General features: G+C 47.7%; 1 protein-coding gene across 1 annotated transcript in view; it reads right to left on the minus strand.

Annotated features, from left to right (window-relative positions):
- Positions 1–280: 280 nt before the first annotated feature.
- MOSMO (modulator of smoothened) overlaps positions 281–25,386 on the minus strand; it is an 85,312-nt gene continuing 60,206 nt past the window's right edge. Inside the window, exons 2-3 of the mRNA XM_063934417.1 lie at positions 3,181–3,393; positions 281–2,070 (exon numbers count right to left, since the gene is read on the minus strand). Coding sequence (XP_063790487.1) covers positions 1,886–2,070; positions 3,181–3,393 — 398 coding nt within the window. The 3' untranslated portion in view covers positions 281–1,885. The remainder of the gene's footprint in view (positions 2,071–3,180; positions 3,394–25,386) is intronic.

Consider the following 25,386-nt stretch of genomic DNA (forward strand, 5'->3'; position numbering starts at 1 on the left):
TGCACACTGTAATAGCAGATTACTTTGCTTAGTCTACTGCACTCATGCCAGCTTTAAAAATAACACACTGGCTTTGTGCATCCATTAAATCTGAGTAATGTGGAGGTTATTTCATTATTTTTTCTGTTTTTAATCCCCATTTAAAATGTATTTTTTTGCAAAAATCTCAATATAGTCATGTGACAGCCACATCTACAGAATGCAATGTCATGAAGAAAGGAATATGGGTGCAAGGCCTGGAGGGTAACTTAAAAATAAAAAAAAAAACTCGCACACAAAATAATTTAAGAATGTCCATCTGACTGATAATAAATTAGTCATAACAAGTAACACACATTACAGAACAAAGGTATTTACATCAGTTTGACCTAGTAGTGACGTCTCCTGTAGCATCATTTTGTTCCAAAGTCCATAGCTGTGCTTGGAGTTATCGCTGGTAAAAATGCGGCTACATGTAGCAGATGAGTCAACGCAAAGAGAGAAGAACGGGGGGGGGGGGGGGGGGGGGGGGGGGGGGCTAGTCTGAACTGAAGAACAACGTAATGCTTGTTATTATAACGGAAACTGAATTAGTCTTGGGAAATCATAAAGGGACCTTTTGGTGTGTGTGTGGGGGAGTGGGGGTCAGGGAGGGAAGTTCCAATGTTTTTTTAACAAGCTCTGCAACTAAAAGGGTCATACACCAACAACCTCAGCCTCACTTTCCTTTGAAAAGATCACATTTACGGTGCAGACTATTTTTGCTTAATTGAAAATACTATGAGAAATGTTTGTACCTTTACAATAAAAAAAAATAACACACCCAAGGGCTGCTACAAAAAAATGAGGTAAACTGAAGGCTCGTCACAACAGAGTCTTCAGGGAAATGGCTTTTGTTATGTACTGGTTCCAGTTTGCGTGCCACAGTGATTTTGCTAGCAAAGCATTTAGCATTCTTTCCCCAGAACTGCCTGTATATACATTGTATACTGCATCAGCAAAAAATATATATTCATATAAATATAAATGAAGAGGCCAAACCCACCCCACATAGTTAGTGTTTTCTTCTAGTTCCCCAGCACAGAAGTGGAGGAGAAATGGGTAGTGTTTTCCTTTAAAAGGAATGCAATGCTCACTCTGTATATGCAAAGCACTGTTCACTGTATTTCTTTTTAAATGATTCCCGTCCCACCCCCTATCCCCAGCAACACCTATTAGTACCAATAACCTCAAACTGCTATTCTCTCCATCTCTGCCCATTAGAATCCAAAATCGCATTAAACTGACAGGAGCTGTATTTGTAAAACCAAGCTTTCAGCCATAGGATGAATCAGGTGTTGAACAGACTTTGATCTTTGCTTATTAGTGTAGTGGACTCTTCGGTTACCAAGTCTCTATATTCCATGAATCCTCCACTGCACTCTCCTCGTTAAGTGAGGCCAGCCTCACTCAGCCATGAAACGCTTCTAGGTCATATGCAAAGTTTATAAATACTCTTGATTTTTTTTTTTTTCTCTTCTCTTCAATTCCGTTGTTAGCAGACAATGAAAACCGGAATCGGGTACAGTAATAAAGGTCAGATTTGCTTGTCAGTGTAAAGCATTGTTCTTCACGAGTCCACGTCACAGTGCAGACCTGACTGCATGAATATGCTCAGGAGGTCAGTCAATGATATTTGTATTTGGTTGTGGAAAGAAAGGCTCTCCATTTGATCCAAAGTGCATAGTGAGAACAAGTCAATGTCTTTTATCCGCTCAGTTCTCTTGTCCCTATCAGGTATTCTTGCTGAGAAGGCAATGTCCTCAGAGGTTTTCAGAGAATCCCCCCGCCCACCCTTTCTCCACCAACCCTCCCAACAAATTCATATTATCCATTTCATGAAGAAGTCTGGTAGCTCCCTGTTACATCAGCCAGGTAAGCATACTTTGCCTGCAAATAATAGTCCCACTATAGTAAAGAAAATGGATAACACAAAAAGTACATAAGATGACCCAACTACAGTGTTATTGGGTAGTTTGTAAGGTTGTCCACCAACTTCATTGATGTAAAATCCTATGGGGAATATTAATGCTGCCATACAGAAGAGGATCACTGTAAAGAGGGGGAAAAAACACAAAAAAACACAAGTTAAGCAGTAATCTAGATCTCACAATCAGCCGCCCCCCCCCCCCCCCCCAATAAAGCCATTGCAACAAACTATTCAGAGATAGGAGGGCAGTAGGGTCTTTAGGAATATGGGAGTAAACAATAAAAAGCTTCACTGGTCTTAGCTGAAAAGAGCTAAACAATATCTAAAACCACAGTTTTTCCACTTATACCCCTTTTCCACCAAAATGCTGGATCCGACCCAGGTTTTCAAAAACATTGGTTCAACTCGTGTCACAGCCAGGTCAGAACCAATTTACACTGCACCTGTTTGCAGTGTTCATCTGCTGCCAGCGCTGGAGATGACATCATCTCCAAGTGTCGGTGAGCCGGTTCTCCCTAAGCTTTTAACGGGATCCAGGTCGGATGACACGGTTCAACGATTTACACTCCACCCTTACTGGGCCCAGATTAATTTTTCAGAGATCCTTTTCTACTGATAGACCTGGCAATAACCCGGGTTATTGCGGCAGTGGCAAATGGGTATAAGTTACATATTCTAACTGTACCATCGTTTTCAGTATAGTAAATGTGGCTTTTTCAGTATTCTGCCTGCAACAGTGGCTTCCAATATCTCACATTATCCAACTTAAAGAGTGCTGTTTTCAATTGCTGGCTGTAGCAACTGCCAAGACACGAGTCCTGCCAGTATGTTCATTAAATAGTGAGAGTGCCAGCTATCTGCCAAGCTTTTCATTGATGATTTGTATTGCTGCTTATTGAGCATTCATCAGTATAATTCAATGAAATGCAAATACATAAATGTATTAGAGGCAAATTATAAGAAAGTGGGTTAGAATAAAGGAGTATGGGCTATCAGTAAGCTGCAGTCAACAAGTTTAGCAAAGGGCAAAATAAACCGAGTGTATCTTGTTGGCACGAGTTTTCTTTTTTCAGACACCTACACTAGTGGTTTCATACAATGGTGCGTTTTATTCCAGATCAGCAGAACGTAGGCGATAAACATGGGGGCGTGCAGAGGACTAAATAGAGCCTGAAAAACTGTGTGACTATATATAACCGTGTAACCGCATTGTACGTCTATAGTACACTTACTGCCAGTGAATGCTATCCAGCGGGCATATTTTGTAGCCTCTCTTCTCCAGTGGGAAGCCACTAGCAAACCGCAAGTAACAGTCAATGATATAATCCCCATGATGATAAAAAACAGTGTTGTAACCCACTCCGGGGGGAGTCGTGGAGGAATACAGGTCCTGTCACGACCATGTATGGTTTGACACTGCCTGACAAGGCCGACTGTGAGAGCACCTGCAAACACAGAAACGGCATTATTATTAGGAAAAAGCTCAAATAGATCTTCACAGAAATTTTTTTACTTCTGGTGATACTTTCACAGCTGTAATGTAATGTTTTTATTTTCTAACAATAGGTGTCTAATACCAGATACAATAATTAATAAGCAATATAAGCGAACACCTGTTCAGACCTACAGCCAACATAGAAATGTTAATAGAATGCAACTCGTGTATAAAAATATAGTTTTTAGACACCAATGTAAACACCTCCATGCATAGGCGGAACTCCAGGAGACAACGGAGTCTTTTGCCGCCGGGCTCTACGCCTGAAGGGGCACTTTTCTCCATTGTCCCCCACGCCCATTGTGTGAAAAGGACCCCCGGAGCAGAGCGCCGATGATCATCAGCGGCGCTCCTTCTCCCTGAGCTGGATTAAGTGGTGTGGTGTGCCCTGGGTGAGGACCAGTCACAGTGCGGGCGGTGCAGAATGAGGACGGTATGTACTGTACCTTCCAAACTATCAGCCGCGGCTCTGCATGCTGTGGTGGGAGAGAGTGGGGAGAGAAGTGGCCACCGCAATGCTCCGTGTCCGGGGTGAGGGGAGGGGGGGAGAAGTCAGCCGCTGCAGTGCTCAGTTGTGGGAGAAATGGAGGAGCGAAGTGGCCGCAGCAATGCTCCGTTGGTGGGGGGAGAGAAGTCTGCCGCTGCAGTGCTCCATTGGTGGGGTCACTGTGTTCTGCAAGGGGTGCCGCTGGTGTCACTGTGCGGGGTGGGGGAGGCGCTGTCATTGTGTTCTGCTCTGCAAGGGGCGGATAATGCTGCTCTCACTGCTCTAGAGGGGTGGGGGTCAGGGGAGAGCTGCTGTTGTAAAATATATATATATATATATATATATATATATATATATATATATATATATATATATATATATATATATATATAGTAGCCTTTGCAGAGCAACGTGCAGGTGATTTACTATATTTGGGACCAGAGTGCCACCATTCTCACTACAACTACAGTACATACTCCAGAAGCCATTTTGGCGTTGGTGGAGGGCACCTGGCAAGCAGTCAGGAGACCGCTGCAGTGCCGGGACTGTTTGCAGAGTGTGTATATATATATATATATATATATATATATATATATATATATATATATATATATATATATATATATATATATATATATGAAATAGAATAAATTGCATACACTGTAGCATCCACAAAGTTGCAGGAGGCCGCAGGGTAATTATATATCTATATGATGGCTGGAGCTGGCGGCACGAGAATCGGAATCACGGACTGACTTTTATACAAGTAAATAAATGGCCAGCCCCATCCATTATTTTGTCTGTTTCTGTAGAGGGCACCAGGGATTTTTTTTAAAAATACATATATATATATATATTACAGTCTAGTTGGAGGAGCGGCACTCTCAGGTCTTAATAACGTAATCAGATCCTATGTAGTAGTCCGCAGCACCTTGGAGGGACAATCCAGCGCATACATGGTTTGGCAGTCAACGTTTCATTTAATGTTTTAAATTACGTTTAATGTTTTAAAAGATGAATTACATTGATTGAGGGCACCAGGCATCTACATTTTACAGTATGTTATTGGAGTGCCGGTCATTTACTCTACTATATATATATATATATATATATATATATATATATATATATATATATATATATATATATATATAAAATTTATTTATTTATTTATTTTGTGTATCTGGATGGAGGGGGCACCAACATTTATCTTGCCTCCGGGCGACTGGGGCAAACTTACGCCACTGCCTCCATGTATTCAGGTGAATAAGAAAAGTGCTGGGAAAAAGTACCACCTAAGGACCTCCAGGAGAGCCTGGATGATGAGGGCTGGCCAGAGAGAACACACCCTCCAACTCCATCTAATTAATAATAACAGAGACCAACTTACGTAACCTGCCAACTAGGTTGCAAAGACTCAACCCATATGTTTTAAAAAGATGATGAAGAGGCTACTCAATGGAAGGCTTGCATCTCCACATTTGATTTGATGGTATTGCCCAAAGCTCTAAAGCAGTTGGCATAATGTTAAAATCTTATACATATCATTAACTAGAAGTCATCCTCTCTCTTAGGTTATTCCACCACGACTTGATACTAACATTATTTCAGCCACCTCCTGTAAATCAGTGGCAGATTATAAGCAGCCTACAGCTCCTTTGGACATACCCCTACACAATTCCACCAAAACTTGGACTACAACCTGTGAGCCCTGGACAGCCTTGTTTACTGCTCTACTCTTTCACATGCAGGTCACATAAATCTTCTTTAGAGTTCAAACTATTTGAACATTTAGAAACTCACAGCACAATGTAAATTCCATGTACTCTTTCAGAGTGATCTGCCTTTTGCCCACTCATGGTAAAATAAGATTTTACTCACCGGTAAATCTATTTCTCGTAGTCCGTAGTGGATGCTGGGGACTTCATAAGGACCATGGGGAATAGACGGGCTCCGCAGGAGACTGGGCACTCTATAAGAAAGATTTGGTACTATCTGGTGTGCACTGGCTCCTCCCTCTATGCCCCTCCTCCAGACCTCAGTTAGGATACTGTGCCCGGAAGAGCTGACACAATAAGGAAGGATTTTGAATCCCGGGTAAGACTCATACCAGCCACACCAATCACACCGTATAACTCGTGATACTATACCCAGTTAACAGTATGAAATATAACTGAGCCTCTCAACAGATGGCTCAACAATAACCCTTTAGTTAGGCAATAACTATATACAAGCATTGCAGACAATCCGCACTTGGGATGGGCGCCCAGCATCCACTACGGACTACGAGAAATAGATTTACCGGTGAGTAAAATCTTATTTTCTCTAACGTCCTAGTGGATGCTGGGGACTCCGTAAGGACCATGGGGATTATACCAAAGCTCCCAAACGGGCGGGAGAGTGTGGATGACTCTGCAGCACCGAATGAGAGAACTCAAGGTCCTCCTCAGCCAGGGTATCAAATTTGTAGAATTTAGCAAACGTGTTTGCCCCTGACCAAGTTGCAGCTCGGCAAAGTTGTAAAGCCGAGACCCCTCAGGCAGCCGCCCAAGATGAGCCCACTTTCCTCGTGGAATGGGCTTTCACTGATTTAGGATGCGGCAATCCAGCCGCAGAATGCGCCAGCTGAATTGTGCTACAAATCCAGCGAGCAATAGTCTGCTTAGAAGCAGGAGCACCTATCTTGTTGGGTGCATACAGGACAAAAAGCGAATCAGTCTTCCTGACTCCAGCCGTCATGGAAACAAAGTTTCAAGGCCCTGACTACATCCAGTAACTTGGAATCCTCCAAGTCCCTAGTAGCCGCAGGCACCACAATAGGTTGGTTCAAGTGAAAAGCAGATACCACCTTAGGGAGAAACTGGGGACGAGTCCTCAATTCTGCCCTATCCATATGAAAAATCAGATAAGGGCTTTTACAAGACAAAGCCGCCAATTCTGACACACGCCTGGCCGAAGCCAAGGCCAATAACATGACCACTTTCCACGTGAGATACTTCAGATCCACAGTTTTAAGTGGTTCAAACCAATGTGATTTTAGGAAACTCAACACCACATTGAGATCCCAAGGTGCCACGGGAGGCACAAAAAGGGGCTGAATATGAAGCACTCCCTTTACAAAAGTCTGAACTTCAGGCAGTGAAGCCAGTTCTTTCTGGAAGAAAATCGATAGGGACGAAATCTGGACCTTAATGGAACCCAATTTTAGGCCCATAGTCACTCCCGACTGTAGGAAGTGTAGAAAGTGACCCAGCTGAAATTCCTCTGTTGGGGCCTTCCTGGCCTCACACCACGCAACATATTTTCGCCAAATACGGTGATAATGGTTCGCGGTTACTTCTTTCCTGGCTTTTATCAGCGTAGGAATGACTTCCTCCGGAATGCCCTTTTCCTTTAGGATCCGGAATTCAACCGCCATGCCGTCAAACGCAGCCGCGGTAAGTCTTGGAACAGACAGGGCCCCTGCTGCAGCAGATCCTGTCTGAGCGGTAGAGGCCATGGGTCCTCTGATATCATTTCTTGAAGTTCCGGGTACCAAGCCCTTCTTGGCCAATCCGGAACCACGAGTATCGTTCTTACTCCTCGCCTTCTTATTATTCTCAGTACCTTTGGTATGAAAGGCAGAGGAGGGAACACATAAACCGACTGGTACACCCACGGTGTCACTAGAGCGTCCACTGCTATCGCCTGAGGGTCCCTTGACCTGGCGCAATATCTCTTTAGCTTTTTGTTGAGGCGGGACGCCATCATGTCCACCTGTGGCCTTTCCCAACGGTTTACCAACAGTAGGAAGACTTCTGGATGAAGTCCCCACTCTCCCGGGTGTAGGTCGTGTCTGCTGAGGAAGTCTGCTTCCCAGTTGTCCACTCCCGGAATGAACACTGCTGACAGTGCTAGTACGTGATTTTCCGCCCATCGGAGAATCCTTGTGGCTTCTGCCATTGCCATCCTGCTTCTTGTGCCGCCCTTTCGGTTCACATGGGCGACTGCCGTGATGTTGTCTGACTGGATCAGTACCGGCTGGTTTTGAAGCAGGGGTCTTGCCTGACTTAGGGCATTGTAAATGGCCCTTAGTTCCAGAATATTTATGTGTAGGGAAGTCTCCTGACTTGACCATAGTCCTTGGAAGTTTCTTCCCTGTGTGACTGCTCCCCAGCCTCGAAGGCTGGCATCCGTGGTCACCAGGACCCAGTCCTGTATGCCGAATCTGCGGCCCTCTAGAAGATGAGCACTCTGCAGCCACCACAGTAGAGACACCCTGGTCCTTGGAGACAGGGTTATCAGTTGATGCATCTGAAGATGCGATCCTGACCACTTGTCCAAGAGGTCCCACTGGAAGGTCCTCGCATGGAACCTGCCGAATGGAATTGCTTCGTATGAAGCCACCATTTTTCCCAGGACTCGTGTGCAGCGATGCACCGATACCCGTTTTGGTTTTAGGAGGTCTCTGACTAGAGATGACAGCTCCTTGGCTTTCTCCTGCGGGAGAAACACTTTTTTCAGTTCTGCATCCAAAATCATCCCCAGGAACAGTAAGCGAGTGGAAGGAACCAGTTGTGACTTTGGAATGTTCAGAATCCAGCCATGCTGTTGTAGCACTTCCAGAGATAGTGCTACTCCGACCAGTAACTGCTCCCTGGACCTCACCTTTATAAGGAGATCATCCAAGTACGGGATAATTAAAACTCCCTTTTTTCGAAGGAGTATCATCATTTCTGCCATTACTTTGGTAAACACCCTCGGTGCCGTGGACAGTCCAAACGGTAGTGTCTGGAATTGGTAATGGCAATCCTGTACCACAAATCTGAGGTACTCCTGGTGAGGAAGGTAAATAGGGACATGCAGGTAAGCATCCTTGATGTCCAGGGATACCATGTAATCCCCCTCGTCCAGGCTTGCAATAACCGCCCTGAGCGATTCCATCTTGAACTTGAATTTTGTTATGTAAGTGTTCAAGGATTTCAAATTTAAAATGGGTCTCACCGAACCGTCTGGTTTCGGTACCACAAACAGTGTGGAATAGTAGCCCCGGCCTTGTTGAAGTAGGGGCACCTTGACTATCACCTGCTGGGAATACAGCTTGTGAATGGCCTCTAGCACAGCCTCCCTGCCCGATGGAGTCGTCGGTAAGGCTGATTTGAGGAAACGGCGGGGGGGAGGCGCCTCGAATTCCAGCTTGTACCCCTGAGATACTACTTGAAGGATCCAGGGATCCACCCGTGAGCGAGCCCACTGATCGCTGAAATTCTGGAGGCGGCCCCCCCACCGTACCTGGCTCCGCCTGTGGAGCCCCACCGTCATGCGGCGGATTTGGAAGAAGCGGGGGAGGACTTTTGGTCCTGGGAACCTGCTGTGTGTTGCAGCTTTTTCCCCCTTCCTCTGCCTCTAGACAGAAAGGACCCGCCTTTTCCCCGCCTGTTTTTCTGGGGTCGAAAGGACTGTACTTGGTAATACGGTGCTTTCTTAGGCTGTCAGGGGACATGGGGCAAAAATGCAGACTTCCCAGCTGTTGCTGTGGAAACAAGGTCTGAGAGACCGTCCCCGAATAACTCCTCACCCTTAGAAGGCAAAACTTCCATGTGCCTTTTAGAATCTGCATCTCCTGTCCACTGCCGAGTCCATAAGCCTCTCCTAGCAGAAATGGACTAGGCACTTATTCTAGATGCCAGCCGGCAGATCTCCCTCTGTGCATCTCTCATGTATAAGACCAAGTCTTTTATATGCTCTATGGTTAGCAATATAGTGTCTCTGTCTAGGGTGTCAATATTTTCCGACAGGGAATCTGACCAAGCAGCAGCAGCAGCACTGCACATCCAGGCTGAAGCAATAGCTGGTCTCAGTATAACACCAGTGTGTGTGTATATAGATTTTAGGATAGCCTCCTGCTTTCTATCAGCAGGTTCCTTTAGGGCGGCCGTATCCGGAGACGGTAGTGCCACCTTTTTAGACAAACGTGTGAGCGCTTTATCCACCCTAGGGGGAGTTTCCCAACGTGACCTATCCTCTGGCGAGAAAGGGAACACCATTAGTAATTTTTTTGAAATCACCAATTTTTTATCGGGGAAAGTCCACGCTTCTTCACACACCTCATTTAATTCCTCAGATGGGGGAAAAACTATAGGTAGTTTTTTCTCCCCAAACATAATACCCTTTTTTGAGGTACCTGGGTTTATATCAGCAAGGTGTAATACCTCTTTCATTGCCTCAATCATGCCACAAATGGCCCTAGTGGACATTAAATTTGACTCATCGTCGTCGACACTTGCATCAGTATCCGTGTCGACATCTGTGTCTGCCATCTGAGGTAGTGGTCGTTTCAGGGCCCCTGACGGCCTTTGAATCGTCTGGGCAGGCACGAGCTGAGAAGCCGGCTGTCCCGCATTTGGCATGTCGTCAAATTTTTTATGTAAGGAGTCGACACTTGCACGTAATTCCTTCCATAAATCCATCCACTCAGGTGTCTGCCCCGCAGGGGGTGACATCACATTTATAGGCATCTGCTCCGCCTCCACATAAGTCTCCTCATCAAACATGACGACACAGCCGTACCGACACACCGCACACACACAGGAAATGCTCTTAAAGGAGACAGGACCCCACAAAAGCCCTTTGGGGAGACAGAGAGAAAGTATGCCAGCACACACCAGAGCGCTATAATAATACAGGGACTAACTGAATTATGACCCTTTATAGCTGCTTATTGTATTAAACTGCGCCCAAATTTAGTGCCCCCCTCTCTTTTTTACCCTTTCTGAAGTGTAGACTGCAGGGGAGAGTCAGGGAGCTTCCTTCCAGCGGAACTGTGAGGGAATAATGGCGCCAGTGTGCTGAGGGAGATGGCTCCGCCCCTTTTTCGGCTGCCTTTTCTCCCGCTTTTTTTCTGTATTCTGGCAGGGGTAATTACCACATATATAGCCTCTGGGGCTATATATTGTGGTTATTTTGCCAGCCAATGTGATATTATTGCTGCTCAGGGCGCCCCCCCCCCCCCCCAGCGCCCTGCACCCTCAGTGACCGGAGTGTGAAGTGTGTATGAGGAGCAATGGCGCACAGCTGCAGTGCTGTGCGCTACCTTGGTGAAGACTGAAGTCTTCTGCCGCCGATTTTCCGGACTATCTTCATGCTTCTGGCTCTGTAAGGGGGACGGCGGCGCGGCTCCGGGAACGAACACCAAGGACGAGTCCTGCGGTCGATCCCTCTGGAGCTAATGGTGTCCAGTAGCCTAAGAAGCCCAAGCTAGCTGCAAGCAGGTAGGTTCGCTTCTTCTCCCCTTAGTCCCTCGATGCAGTGAGCCTGTTGCCAGTAGGTCTCACTGTAAAATAAAAAACCTAATTTAAAAACTTTCTTTCTAGCAGCTCAGGAGAGCTCCTAGTGTGCAACCAGCTCGGGCCGGGCACAGAAATCTAACTGAGGTCTGGAGGAGGGGCATAGAGGGAGGAGCCAGTGCACACCAGATAGTACCAAATCTTTCTTATAGAGTGCATAGTCTCCTGCGGAACCCGTCTATTCCCCATGGTCCTTACGGAGTCCCCAGCATCCACTAGGACGTTAGAGAAATAATAATTACTTTAGAGTGGCCATTCTGGAGCAGGGCTGGACAATCCCTGCAGCCTGATAGCCAACGTGCCTAATAAATGATTGGGAGACATGTTGGGCCAGCCAATGAATGCACATCCACCGGGTACCTAAATTCTACATTATTTATTCAGGATCCCGACACTCGGGTACAGGGTTAGGCTGCAGCAGGGTGGGGGAACAGGAACGTATTTAGGGGTGAGGGCGTGTGCCTCACGTGCCTAATGGGAAATTCACCAATGGGGGGAAAGTTAGTGTTAGGCATTTAGGCTGCTGGGTTTAGGGTCAGACTACGGGAAAGAGAGGGTTAGGGGGGTTAGGGGTAGTTTACTTACCAAATAGGTGTGGGAATCCGGAGTTTCGGGATGCCGCTGTTGGTATTTTGACTGCCGGTATCCCAAACGCTAGGATCCCAATACCATCAGGTTGTCTGGCACAGTCTTTGGAAGAACGCAGTTCATTCCTATTACGTGGATTATACTTTTGTATCCTAAATCCAAATCCTTAACACTTTATAGCCAGAGCTGTGGCTTCTCACCCTCAGTCTATATGCAAATGAGAAGCACTTGGATGATACTGTATATTAGCTACGGTGTCCAGAGCCCCATAATGACGACTTTTCTCTCACATAAAAATATCCATTTAGCTTTGAGACCATCTCTATTACCGAATGACTGAAACATACAACTAATGTGGACAGGACTTATCAAAGCCTGAGATCCCATAAAACATCACTGTAATGACAAAGGCTGGCCCCAAGAGCCTTAAAACTCTCCCAAGCTGCCTGTAGAGTAACATACAGTAGGGCCACAATGAGTGGATGAGGTCACACTCGAAATGTATGCAAGGAAATATTCACACGATTGCAGAATGTTTATTAGGAGATTAGTTATTGGCAGGGCATCAAAAACCATCAGATGGCCTTGAGACAGGCTAATAGGTTATTTGCTTGGATGCACAGATGTTTGCCAGTGTGTTTCTATTTCATGGATTAAAGGAAAGCAAGTTCAGGCTTGCCCAAATGGTTATGTGTGCCTCAGCGTGACGGAGACTAATGAATACACGTTTTCACTGTCTGCATCTTCAGAAACAAGGAAACACTGAAACAATGTTCATTATCTGGGTTTTAAAGAAACACTGTATTTATTAGACATCAGGAAAATCAGAATAACCTTCTCTAAATTCTAGCTCATGACGCCTGAACAAATTGCCGAGTTTACCCTGCCCAGTCCCTTGTCACCAACTTGTCGTCACTGCAGTCACGTACACCTTATTTTACAATCACTGGTAATTATTTCCACATACAAGAATGACAAACCTCTATGTTAAATTCAAACTTATCATACACTATTGCCTTAGAGCCATAGTATTATAGGCAACCAGCTAAAAGAAAAACAAAATTGCACTAATGACAATTAAAAAGTCACAAGAAATTACCCGACTGCAGTCATAAATTTCTATGTCATGATACTAGACACAAATATACTTTCACAGAACAACGTTACAGATGTGCCCTCAAACGTTGTTGCAGTGACAGCAAACATCCTCTCGGCATGCCATGTACTGCTGAGCGTGGTCTTTGCGTCTCTCCCGAAAATGCATATTAGTCACAATGCAATGCCACTAGGACGCACTGGGAAACTGTGCTGACTGATTTGATATTCAATACTTGTATAGCTGTGTGCGACAGTCTCTAAACGTGTATACGGAGTGCTATGATGTAGCGGCCATGGCTTTTTTCCATGCCAAGTTCCAGTGTGCTACATATACAGACTCTGTTGCACACACACAAATTAATCAGCATAGTGTACCTGTGCATCCTAGTCACATACCATTGCAACTAAGACGCATTTTTGGGTGAAGTGGCATCATCACTGTATTCTGCTCACCGAGCCTGGCCTCAGGAAGGGGATCGATATGAAATACCTACAATCAAAATCCCGACATGGACAAAAATAAGAATTTACTTACCGATAATTCTATTTCTCATAGTCCGTAGTGGATGCTGGGGACTCCGTAAGGACCATGGGGAATAGCGGCTCCGCAGGAGACTGGGCACATCTAAAGAAAGCTTTAGGACTATCTGGTGTGCACTGGCTCCTCCCCCTATGACCCTCCTCCAAGCCTCAGTTAGGATACTGTGCCCGGACGAGCGTACACAATAAGGAAGGATTTTGAATCCCGGGTAAGACTCATACCAGCCACACCAATCACACCGGAGAACCTGTGATCTGAACCCAGTTAACAGCATGATAACAGAGGAGCCTCTGAAAGATGGCTCACAACAATAACCACCCGATTTTTGTAACAATAACTATGTACAAGTATTGCAGACAATCCGCACTTGGGATGGGCGCCCAGCATCCACTACGGACTATGAGAAATAGAATTATCGGTAAGTAAATTCTTATTTTCTCTAACGTCCTAAGTGGATGCTGGGGACTCCGTAAGGACCATGGGGATTATACCAAAGCTCCCAAACGGGCGGGAGAGTGCGGATGACTCTGCAGCACCAAATGAGAGAACTCCAGGTCCTCCTCAGCCAGGATATCAATTTTGTAGAATTTTACAAACGTATTTGCTCCTGACCAAGTAGCTGCTCGGCAAAGTTGTAAAGCCGAGACCCCTCGGGCAGCCGCCCAAGATGAGCCCACCTTCCTTGTGGAGTGGGCATTTACAGATTTTTGGCTGTGGCAGGCCTGCCACAGAATGTGCAAGCTGAATTGTACTACAAATCCAACGAGCAATAGTCTGCTTAGAAGCAGGAGCACCCAGCTGGTTGGGTGCACACAGGATAAACAGCGAGTCAGATTTCCTGACTCCAGCCGTCCTGGAAACATATATTTTCAGGGCACTGACAACGTCTAGCAACTTGGAGGCCTCCAAGTCCCTAGTAGCCGCAGGCACCACCAATAGGTTGGTTCAGGTGAGACGCTGAAACCACCTTGGGGAGAAACTGAGGACGAGTCCTCAATTCCGCCCTGTCTGAATGGAAAATCAGATAAGGGCTTTTTCAGGATAAAGCCGCCAATTCTGACACGCGCCTGGCCCAGGCCAGGGCCAACAGCATGACCACTTTCCAAGTGAGATATTTTAACTCCACAGATTTAAGTGGTTCAAACCAATGTGACTTTTGGAACCCAAAACTACATTGAGATCCCAAAGTGCCACTGGAGGCACAAAAGGAGGCTGTATATGCAGTACCCCTTTTACAAACGTCTGAACTTCAGGGACTGAAGCTAGTTCTTTTTGGAAGAAAATTGACAGGGCCGAAATTTGAACCTTAATGGACCCCAATTTCAGGCCCATAGACACTCCTGTTTGCAGGAAATGTAGGAATCGACCCAGTTGAATTTCCTCCGTCGGGCCTTACTGGCCTCGCACCACGCAACATATTTTCGCCAATTGCGGTGATAATGTTTTTGCGGTTACATCCTTCCTGGCTTTGATCAGGATAGGGATGACTACATCCGGAATGCCTTTTTCCTTCAGGATCCGGCGTTCAACCGCCATGCCGTCAAACGCAGCCGCGGTAAGTCTTGGAACAGACAGGGTCCTTGCTGGAGCAGGTCCCTTCTTAGAGGTAGAGGCCACGGATCCTCCGTGAGCATCTCTTGAAGTTCCGGTTACCAAGTCCTTCTTGGCCAATCCGGAACCACGAATATAGTGCTTACTCCTCTCCATCTTATCAATCTCAGTACCTTGGGTATGAGAGGCAGAGGAGGGAACACATACCCTGACTGGTACACCCACGGTGTTACCAGAGCGTCTACAGCTTATTGCCTGAGGGTCCCTGGACCTGGCGCAATACCTTTTTTAATCATGTGGAAGACTTCTGGGTGAAGTCCCCACTCTCCCGGGTGGAGGTCGTGCTGAGGAAGTCTGCTTCCCAGTTGTCCACTCCCGGAATGAATACTGCTGACAGTGCTATCACATGATTTTCCGCCCAGCGAAGAATCCTTGCAGCTTCTGCCATTGCCCTCCTGCTTCTTGTGCCACCCTGTCTGTTTACGTGGGTGACTGCTGTGATGTTGTCCGACTGGATCAACACCGGCTGACCTTGAAGCAGAGGTCTTGCTAAGCTTAGAGCATTGTAAATGTCCCTTAGCTTCAGGATATTTATGTGAAGTGATGTCTCCAGGCTTGACCATAAGCCCTGGATATTCCTTCCCTGTGTGACTGCTCCCCAGCCTCGCAGGCTGGCATCCGTGGTCACCAGGACCCAGTCCTGAATGCCTAATCTGCGGCCCTCTAGAAGATGAGCACTCTGCAACCACCACAGGAGGGACACCCTTGTCCTTGGTGACAGGGTTATCCGCTGATGCATCTGAAGATGCGATCCGGACCGTTTGTCCAGCAGGTCCCACTGGAAAGTTCTTGCGTGGAATCTGCCGAATGGGATTGCTTCGTAGGAAGCCACCATTTTACCCAGAACCCTTGTGCATTGATGCACTGAGACTTGGCTCGGTTTTAGGAGGTTCCTGACTAGCTCGGATAACTCCCTGGCTTTCTCCTCCGGGAGAAACACCTTTTTCTGGACTGTGTCCAGGATCATCCCTAGGAACAGAAGACACGTCGTCGGAACCAGGTGCGATTTTGGAATATTGAGAATCCAATCGTGCTGCCGCAACACTACCTGAGATAGTGCTACACCGACCTCCAACTGTTCCCTGGATCTTACCCTTATCAGGGAATTGTCCAAGGAAGGGATAACTAAAATTCACTTCCTTCGAAGGAATATCATCATTTCGGCCATTACCTTGGTAAAGACCCGGGGTGCCGTGTACCATCCATACGGCAGCGTCTGAACTGATAGTGACAGTTCTGTACCATAAACCTGAGGTACCCTTGGTGAGAAGGGTAAATTTTGACATGAAGGTAAGCATCCTTGATGTCCCGAGACATCATGTAGTCCCCTTCTTCCAGGTTCGCAATCACTGCTCTGAGTGACTCAATCTTGAATTTGAACCTCTGTACGTAAGTGTTCAAAGATTTTAGATTTAGAATCGGTCTCACCGAGCCGTCCGGCTTCGGTACCACAACAGTGTGGAATAATACCCCGTTCCCTGTTGCAGGAGGGGTATCTTGATTATCACCTGCTGGGAATACAGCTTGTGAATGGCTTCCAAAACTGTCTCCCTGTCAGAAGGAGACATCGGTAAAGCCGACTTTAGGAAACGGCGAGGGGGAGACGTCTCGAATTCTAATTTGTACCCCTGAGATATCACCTGAAGGATCCAGGGGTCTACTTGCGAGTGAGCCCACTGCGCGCTGAAATTCATTGAGACGGGCCCCCCACCGTGCCTGATTCTGCTTGTAAAGCCCCAGCGTATACTGAGGGCTTGGCAGAGGCGGGAGAGGGTTTCTGTTCCTGGGAACTGGCTGATTTCTGCAGCCTTTTTCCTCTCCCTCTGTCACGGGGCAGAAATGAGGAACCTTTTGCCCGCTTGTCCACGAAAAGACTGCGCCTGATAATACGGCGTCTTCTCATGTTGAGAGGTGACCTGGGGTACAAACGTGGAATTCCCAGCTGTTGCCGTGGCCACCAGGTCTGAAAAACCGACCCCAAATAACTCCTCCCTTAATAAAGCAATACTTCCAAATGCCGTTTGGAATACGCATCACCTGACCACTGACGTGTCCATAACCCTCTACTGGTAGAAATGGACAACGCGCTTAGACTTGATGCCAGTCGGCAAATATTCCGCTGTGCATCACGCATATATAAAAATGCATCTTTTAAATGCTCTATAGGCAAAAATATACTGTCCCTATCTAGGGTATCAATATTTTCAGTCAGGGAATCCGACCACGCCAACCCAGCACTGCACATCCAGGCTGAGGCAATTGCTGGTCGCAGTATAACACCAGTATGTGTGTAAATACCTTTTAGGATACCCTCCTGCTATCTATCAGCAGGATCCTTAAGGGCGGCCATCTCAGGCGAAGGTAGAGCCCTTACAAGCGTGTGAGCGCTTTATCCCCCCTAGGGGGTGTTTCCCAACGCACCCTAACCTCTGGCGGGAAAGGATATAATGCCAATAACATTTTAGAAATTATCCGTTGTTATCGGGGGAAACCCACGCATCATCACACACCTCATTTAATTTCTCAGATTCAGGAAAACTACAGGTAGTTTTTCCTCACCGAACATAATACCCCTTTTTTGGTGGTACTCGTATTATCAGAAATGTGTAAAACATTTTTCATTGCCTCAATCATGTAACGTGTGGCCCTACTGGAAGTCACATTCGTCTCTTCACCGTCGACACTGGAGTCAGTATCCGTGTCGGCGTCTATATCTGCCATCTGAGGTAACGGGCGCTTTAGAGCCCCTGACGGCCTATGAGACGTCTGGACAGGCACAAGCTGAGTAGCCGGCTGTCTCATGTCAACCACTGTCTTTTATACAGAGCTGACACTGTCACGTCATTCCTTCCAACAGTTCATCCACTCAGGTGTCGACCCCCTAGGGGGTGACATCACTATTACAGGCAATTTGCTCCGTCTCCACATCATTTTTCTCCTCATACATGTCGACACAAAAGTACCGACATACAGCACACACACAGGGAATGCTCTGATAGAGGACAGGACCCCACTAGCCCTTTGGGGAGACAGAGGGAGAGTTTGCCAGCACACACCAGAGCGCTATATATATACAGGGATAACCTTATATAAGTGTTTTCCCCCTTATAGCTGCTGTATAGTTAATACTGCGCCTAATTAGTGCCCCCCTCTCTTTTTTTAACCCTTTCTGTAGTGTAGTGACTGCAGGGGAGAGACAGGGAGCTTCCCTCCAACAGAGCTGTGAGGGAAAATGGCGCCAGTGTGCTGAGGAGATAGGCTCCGCCCCTTTTTCGCTGACTTTTCTCCTGCTTTTTTATGGATTCTGGCAGGGGTTAAATGCATCCATATAGCCCAGGAGCTATATGTGATGCATTTTTTTGCCATCCAAGGTGTTTTTATTGCGTCTCAGGGCGCCTCCCCCCAGCGCCCTGCACCCTCAGTGACCGAAGTGTGAAGTGTGCTGAGAGCAATGGCGCACAGCTGCAGTGCTGTGCGCTACCTTGTTGAAGACAGGACGTCTTATGCCGCCGATTTTCCGGACCTCTTCTGCCTTCTGGCTCTGTAAGGGGGCCGGCGGCGCGGCTCTGGGACCCATCCAAGCTGGGCCTGTGATCGTCCCTCTGGAGCTAATGTCCAGTAGCCTAAGAAGCCCAATCCACTCTGCACGCAGGTGAGTTCGCTTCTTCTCCCCTTAGTCCCTCGATGCAGTGAGCCTGTTGCCAGCAGGTCTCTCTGAAAATAAAAAACCTAATCTAAAACTTTCACTAAGAAGCTCAGGAGATCCCCTAGTGTGCACCCTTCTCGTTCGGGCACAGAGATCTAACTGAGGCTTGGAGGAGGGTCATAGGGGGAGGAGCCAGTGCACACCAGATAGTCCTAAAGCTTTCTTTAGATGTGCCCAGTCTCCTGCGGAGCCGCTATTCCCCATGGTCCTTACGGAGTCCCCAGCATCCACTTAGGACGTTAGAGAAATAGACATTTAAAATGTCGACAGATCAAAATGCCGACACGAGTGTTTCGTTGTTTTTGGGTGTGAACGTCGACATAGACACCATATAAGTGTACCGCTGCGCTCGCCATGCTACGGGCACGGTGCCTCGTTGCGCTCGCCACACTATTATATTTCCCCTCCAGGTCCACTGTGATGGTAAAGTATGAACAAGTCGATTTCAACGAAAAACTTGTATCGACTTTTTGACCTGTCGACATTATAAATGTCTGTATTTTGACCTTGTCGGTATTTTAAATGCCGGTATTTTGACCATGTCGGGATTTTGACCGTCGATCAATTGCTGTCGGTATCTTGATTGTCGGTAAATTGACTGCATCCCTCAGGAAGATTAGAGATGTAGTCATTTGACTGGCAGTCAGGAGACAGACGGTCACATAACCTCCCCCTACATCCCGCCCCCTTACAATCCCGATGGTCGGCATGCCGACCAACAGGGACTTTTCACCATCGTGGGTGTCCATGACACCCATAGAGTGGGAACAGAACCTGTGGCGACTGCAGCGAGGCCGCAAGGGGCTTGCTGCACTGCCCACCCCCCGGGATGCTGAGCGGCGGTCTCCTGACCGCTGGTCACACATACCACTTCTGGGAGATTACCACTATTTCAGGGAGTCTCCTTGACATTCAAGGGAGAGTTGGCAAGTACGCCTTAAACTATCAAGGAAACAGATAGTTATTCCTGGCTGGCACGTGCTTTCCAAAAAACAAAAGGCTCGTTATCTGATTAAAAGATGCAGAGAATACTTGAAAGATAGAGAACGGATGTTAATGTGTCATACACATTCCACTTGACAATATCTATATATAGTTCATTTATACTCAAACACGCAGACATTTCCAATAATAAGATTTTACTTACCGGTAAATCTATTTCTCGTAGTCCGTAGAGGATGTTGGGACTCCGTAAGGACCATGGGGAATAGACGGGCTCCGCAGGAGATAGGGCACTTTAAGAAAGCTTTGGACTCTGGGTGTGCACTGGCTCCTCCCTCTATGCCCCTCCTCCAGACCTCAGTTAGGGAAACTGTGCCCAGAGGAGATGGACAGTACGAGGAAGGATTTTTGTAAATCTAAGGGCGAGATCCATACCAGCCACACCAATCACACCGCATAACTTGTGATAAACTACCCAGTTAACAGTATGAACAACAACATAGCCACGGTTCAACCGATAAGCTATAACATAACCCTTATGTAAGCAATAACTATATACAAGTCTTGCAGAAGAAGTCCGCACTTGGGACGGGCGCCCAGCATCCTCTACGGACTACGAGAAATAGATTTACCGGTAAGTAAAATCTTATTTTCTCTAACGTCCTTGAGGATGCTGGGACTCCGTAAGGACCATGGGGATTATACCAAAGCTCCCAAACGGGCGGGAGAGTGCGGATGACTCTGCAGCACCGATTGAGCAAACAGGAGGTCCTCCTCAGCCAGGGTATCAAACCTATAGAACTTTGCAAAGGTGTTAGACCCCGACCAAGTAGCTGCTCGGCACAACTGTAATGCAGAGACCCCTCGGGCAGCCGCCCAAGAAGAGCCCACTTTCCTAGTGGAATGGGCCTTAACCGATTTCGGTAACGGCAATCCTGCCGTAGAATGCGCCTGCTGAATCGTGTTACAGGTTCAGCGAGCAATAGTCTGCTTTGAAGCAGGAGCGCCAACCTTGTTGGCCGCATACAGAACAAACAGAGCTTCAGTCTTCCTGATTCTAGCCGTTCTGGTCACATAAATCTTCAAAGCCCTGATCACATCCAGGGACTCGGAATCCTCTAAGTCCCGTGTAGCCACAGGCACGACAATAGGTTGGTTCATATGAAAAGATGAGACCACCTTTGGCAGAAATTGAGGACGAGTCCTCAACTCTGCCCTATCCACGTGAAAAACCAAGTATGGGCTTTTATGTGACAAAGCCGCCAATTCTGAAACACGTCTAGCCGAAGCTAATGCCAACAACATGACCACTTTCCACGTGAGGTATTTCAACTCCACAGTTTTGAGTGGTTCAAACCAAGGTGACTTGAGGAAACGTAACACCACGTTAAGATCCCAAGGCGCCACTGGAGGCACAAAGGGAGGCTGAATATGCAGCACCCCCTTCACAAAAGTCTGTTCTTCAGGAAGAGAGGCTAATTCTCTTTGAAAGAAAATGGATAAGGCCGAAATTTGGACCTTTATGGACCCTAATTTTAGGCCCAAAGTCACTCCTGTTTGAAGGAAGTGAAGCAGACGGCCCAAATGGAACTCCTCCGTAGGAGCAGCTCTGGCCTCACACCAAGAAACATATTTCCGCCATACACGGTGATAATGTTTTAACGTCATGTCTTTCCTAGCCTTGATCAGGGTAGGAATGACTTCCTCCGGAATTCCTTTTTCCGCTAGGATCCGGCGTTCAACCGCCATGCCGTCAAACGCAGCCGCGGTAAGTCTTGGAACAGACAGGGCCCCTGCCACAGCAGGTCCTGCCTTAGAGGAAGAGGCCACGGATCTTCTGTGAGCAACTCTTACAGCTCCGGATACCAAGTCCTCCGTGGCCAATCTGGAACAATGAGGATTGTTCTGACCCTGCTCATTCTTATTATTCTCAACACCTTGGGTATGAATGGAAGAGGAGGAAACACATAGACCGATCTAAACACCCAAGGTGTCACCAGAGCGTCTACCGCTACCGCCTGAGGGTCCCTTGACCTGGCGCAATACCGCTTTAGCTTTTTGTTGAAACTGGATGCCATCGTGTCGATTTGAGGCAGTCCCCATCGATCCGTGATCTGTGCGAAGACTTCTTGATATAGTCCCGGAAGCAAGTCGTGCCTGCTGAGGAAGTCCGCCTCCCAGTTGTCCACCCCCGGGATGAACACTGCTGATAGTGCGCTTACATGGCCTTCCGCCCAGCGTAGAATCCTGGTCGCATCTGCCATGGCCACTCTGCTCCTTGTTCCGCCTTGCCGGTTTATATGAGCCACTGCCGTGACGTTGTCCGACTGAATCAGAACCGGTTTTCTCCGAAGCAATTCCTCCGCTTGACACAGGGCGTTGTATATGGCCCTCAACTCCAGGACGTTGATGTGGAGACAAGTCTCTAGGTTTGACCAGAGACCCTGGAAATTTCTTCCCAGTGTTACTGCTCCCCAGCCTCGGAGGCTTGCGTCCGTGGTCACCAGGACCCAGTCCTGAATGCCAAACTTGCGACCCTCTAGCAGGTGAGCACTGTTCAGCCACCACTGGAGAGATACCCTGGTCCTGGGAGACAGGGTGATCCTTTGATGCATTCGTAAATGGGACCCGGACCACTTGTCCAAGAGGTCCCATTGAAAGGTCCTCGTATGGAACCTGCCGAAAGGGATAGCCTCGTATGAAGCCACCATCTTCCCCATGACCCGCGTACAATGATGCACTGAAACCTTTTTTGGTTTTAAGAGGTTCCTGACCATGGCTATGAGCTCCTGAACCTTTTCGATCGGAAGAAAAACCTTTTTCTGGTCTGTGTCTAGAATCAGGCCCAAAAAGGTCAGACGCGTTGTAGGGACTAGCTGGGACTTCGGTATATTGAGAATCCAGCCGTGTATCTGCAACGTCTTCATGGACAGAGACACACTGTCCAGCAACTTCTCCCGAGATCTCGCCTTTATGAGGAGATCGTCCAAATATGGGATAATTGTGACCCCCTGCCTGCGCAGGAGCACCATCATTTCCGCCATTACCTTGGTGAAAATCCTCGGGGCCGTGGAAAGCCCAAACGGCAACGTCTGAAATTGGTAGTGACAGTCCTGCACTGCAAATCTCAGGAACGCCTGATGAGGGGGGAATATCGGAACATGAAGGTATGCATCCTTTATGTCCAGGGACACCATCCAATCCCCCCCCTCCAGGCTGGCGATGACTGCCCTGAGTGATTCCATCTTGAACCTCTTCAAGTACAGGTTCAGAGATTTTAGGTTTAAAATGGGTCTGACCGAACCGTCTGGTTTCGGAACCACAAACAGGGTCGAGTAATATCCCTCTCCTTGCTGGAGATGAGGAACTGTGACAATCACCTGTTGAATATACAATTTTTGGATTGCCGCCAACACTAGCTTCCTCTCTGACGGGGAAGCCGGCAGAGCCGATTTGAAAAACCGGCGAGGAGGCAAGTCTTCGAATTCCAGCCTGTATCCCTGAGAAACAATCTCTAATGCCCAGGGATCCACCTGCGAGTGAACCCAGACGCGGCTGAAAAACCGAAGACGAGCCCCCACTAGATCTGCCTCCCCCCGGGAAGCCCCAGCGTCATGCGGTGGACTTTGCAGAGGCAGGGGAGGACTTTTGCTCTTGGGAACTAGCTGTGTGCAGCTTCTTTCCCCTACCTTTCCCTCTACATAAGGTAAGAAATTCGACTTACCAGCCGTAGAGACAAGGTCCGAGAGGCCGTCTCCAAACAACTCCTCCCCTTTGTAAGGCAAGGACTCCATATGCCGCTTTGAATCGGCATCTCCCGTCCACTGTCGGGTCCACAAGAGCCGCCTAGCAGAAATAGACATAGCATTTATTCTGGAGCTTAATAAACAAATGTCTCTCTGAGCATCTCTCATATACAAGGCAGCATATCTGAAATGCTCTATGGTCATTTGAATAGCATCCCTATCTAAGGTGTCAATCTCCGTAGATAAGGAATCTGCCCATGCCACAACCGCACTACAAACCCAGGCCGACGCCATAGCCGGTCTAGCAATAGTACCTGAATGAGTGTAAATGTGCGTCAAGGTAATTTCCTGCCTGCGGTCAGCAGGTTCCTTGAGGGAAGCCGTATCCTGAGAAGGCAGTGCCACCTTTTTGGACAAGCGTGTCAGCGCCTTGTCTACTTTAGGCGAAGATTCCCAGCGTATCCTATCAGTTTGTGGAAAAGGATACGCCATAAGAATCCTTTTGAGAACTTGTGGTCTCCTATCCGGAGATTCCCAAGCCTTTTCGCACAATTCACTCAGTTCAAATGAGGATGGAAAGGTGACTTCAGGCTTTTTCCCTTTATACATGTGTACCCTCGTGTCAGGGACCGGGGGTTCTTCAGTAATATGCAAAAACCTCTTTAATGGCAATAATCATGTACCGAATACCTTTTGCCACCTTCGGCTGTAATTTTGCATCTTCATAGTCGACACTAGAGTCAGTATCTGTGTCGGTATCTGTGTCATCGATCTGGGATATGGTGCGCTTCTGAGACCCCGAAGGGCCTGGCGCCACAGGGACAGGCATGGACTGGCTACCTGACCGATCCCTAGCTTCTGCCTTGTCTAACCTTTTATGCAATAGATTAACATTTGCATTCAAGACATTCAGCATATCCACCCATTCCGGTGTCGGCGTTGCCGACGGCGACATGACATTCAAGCACTCCCCCTCCACATTAAGCAAACCTTCCTCTGCAAAACGTGTCGACACACGCGTACCGACACACTTCACACACACAGGGAACCCCTTTCCTGAAGACAGTATCCCTGTCAAGGCCCTTTGGAGAGACAGAGAGAGAGTATGCCAGCACACACCCCAGCGCAATGATCCTGGAGACCAACACAAAATGTTTTTCCCCAGCAGCGCTGTATAATATGTTATCCGCCAATTATGTGCCCCCCCCTCTCTCTTAAACACCCCTTCACCGTGTGTAAGCAGGGGAGAGTCCGGGGAGCTTCCTCTCAGCGGTGCTGTGGAGAGAAAATGGCGCTGGTGAGTGCTGAGGGAGAAGGCCCGCCCCCTCGGCGGCGGGCTTCTGTCCCGCTCAAACTTACAAAAATATGGCGGGGGCTCTTTTATATACATGTACAGTGCCCACCTGTACATGTATATGGTCTTTTGCCATAAGAGGTGTTTATATTGCTGCCCAGGGCGCCCCCCCCCCTGCGCCCTGCACCCTTACAGTGACCAGAGTATGTGAGGTGTATGGGAGCAATGACGCACAGCTGCAGTGCTGTGCGTTACCTCAGTGAAGCTGAAGGCTTCTGCCGCCTGACGTCTTCTGACTTCAGTTCTTCTGGCTCTGTGAGGAGAACGGCGGCGCGATTCCGGGGGTGGACGCCCAGTAAGAACCTGCGTTCACCCCCTCTGGAGCTAATGGTGTCCAGTAGCCGAGGAAGCAGAACCTATCTTAGACAAGAAGGTCTGCTCCTCTCTCCTCAGTCCCTCGATGCAGGGAGCCTGTTGCCAGCAGTGCTCCCTGTGAAAAAGTAGAAAAAAGTAGAGAAAAAATCCAAACAAAAATGCTTTTAGGCAGAGAACTCATGAGAGCTCTCTGCAGTGCACCCATCTTGCTCTGGGCACAGTGTAAAACT

The sequence above is a fragment of the Pseudophryne corroboree genome, chromosome 7, assembly GCF_028390025.1.
Source record: "Pseudophryne corroboree isolate aPseCor3 chromosome 7, aPseCor3.hap2, whole genome shotgun sequence".
Classification (NCBI taxonomy): Eukaryota; Metazoa; Chordata; class Amphibia; order Anura; family Myobatrachidae; genus Pseudophryne; species Pseudophryne corroboree.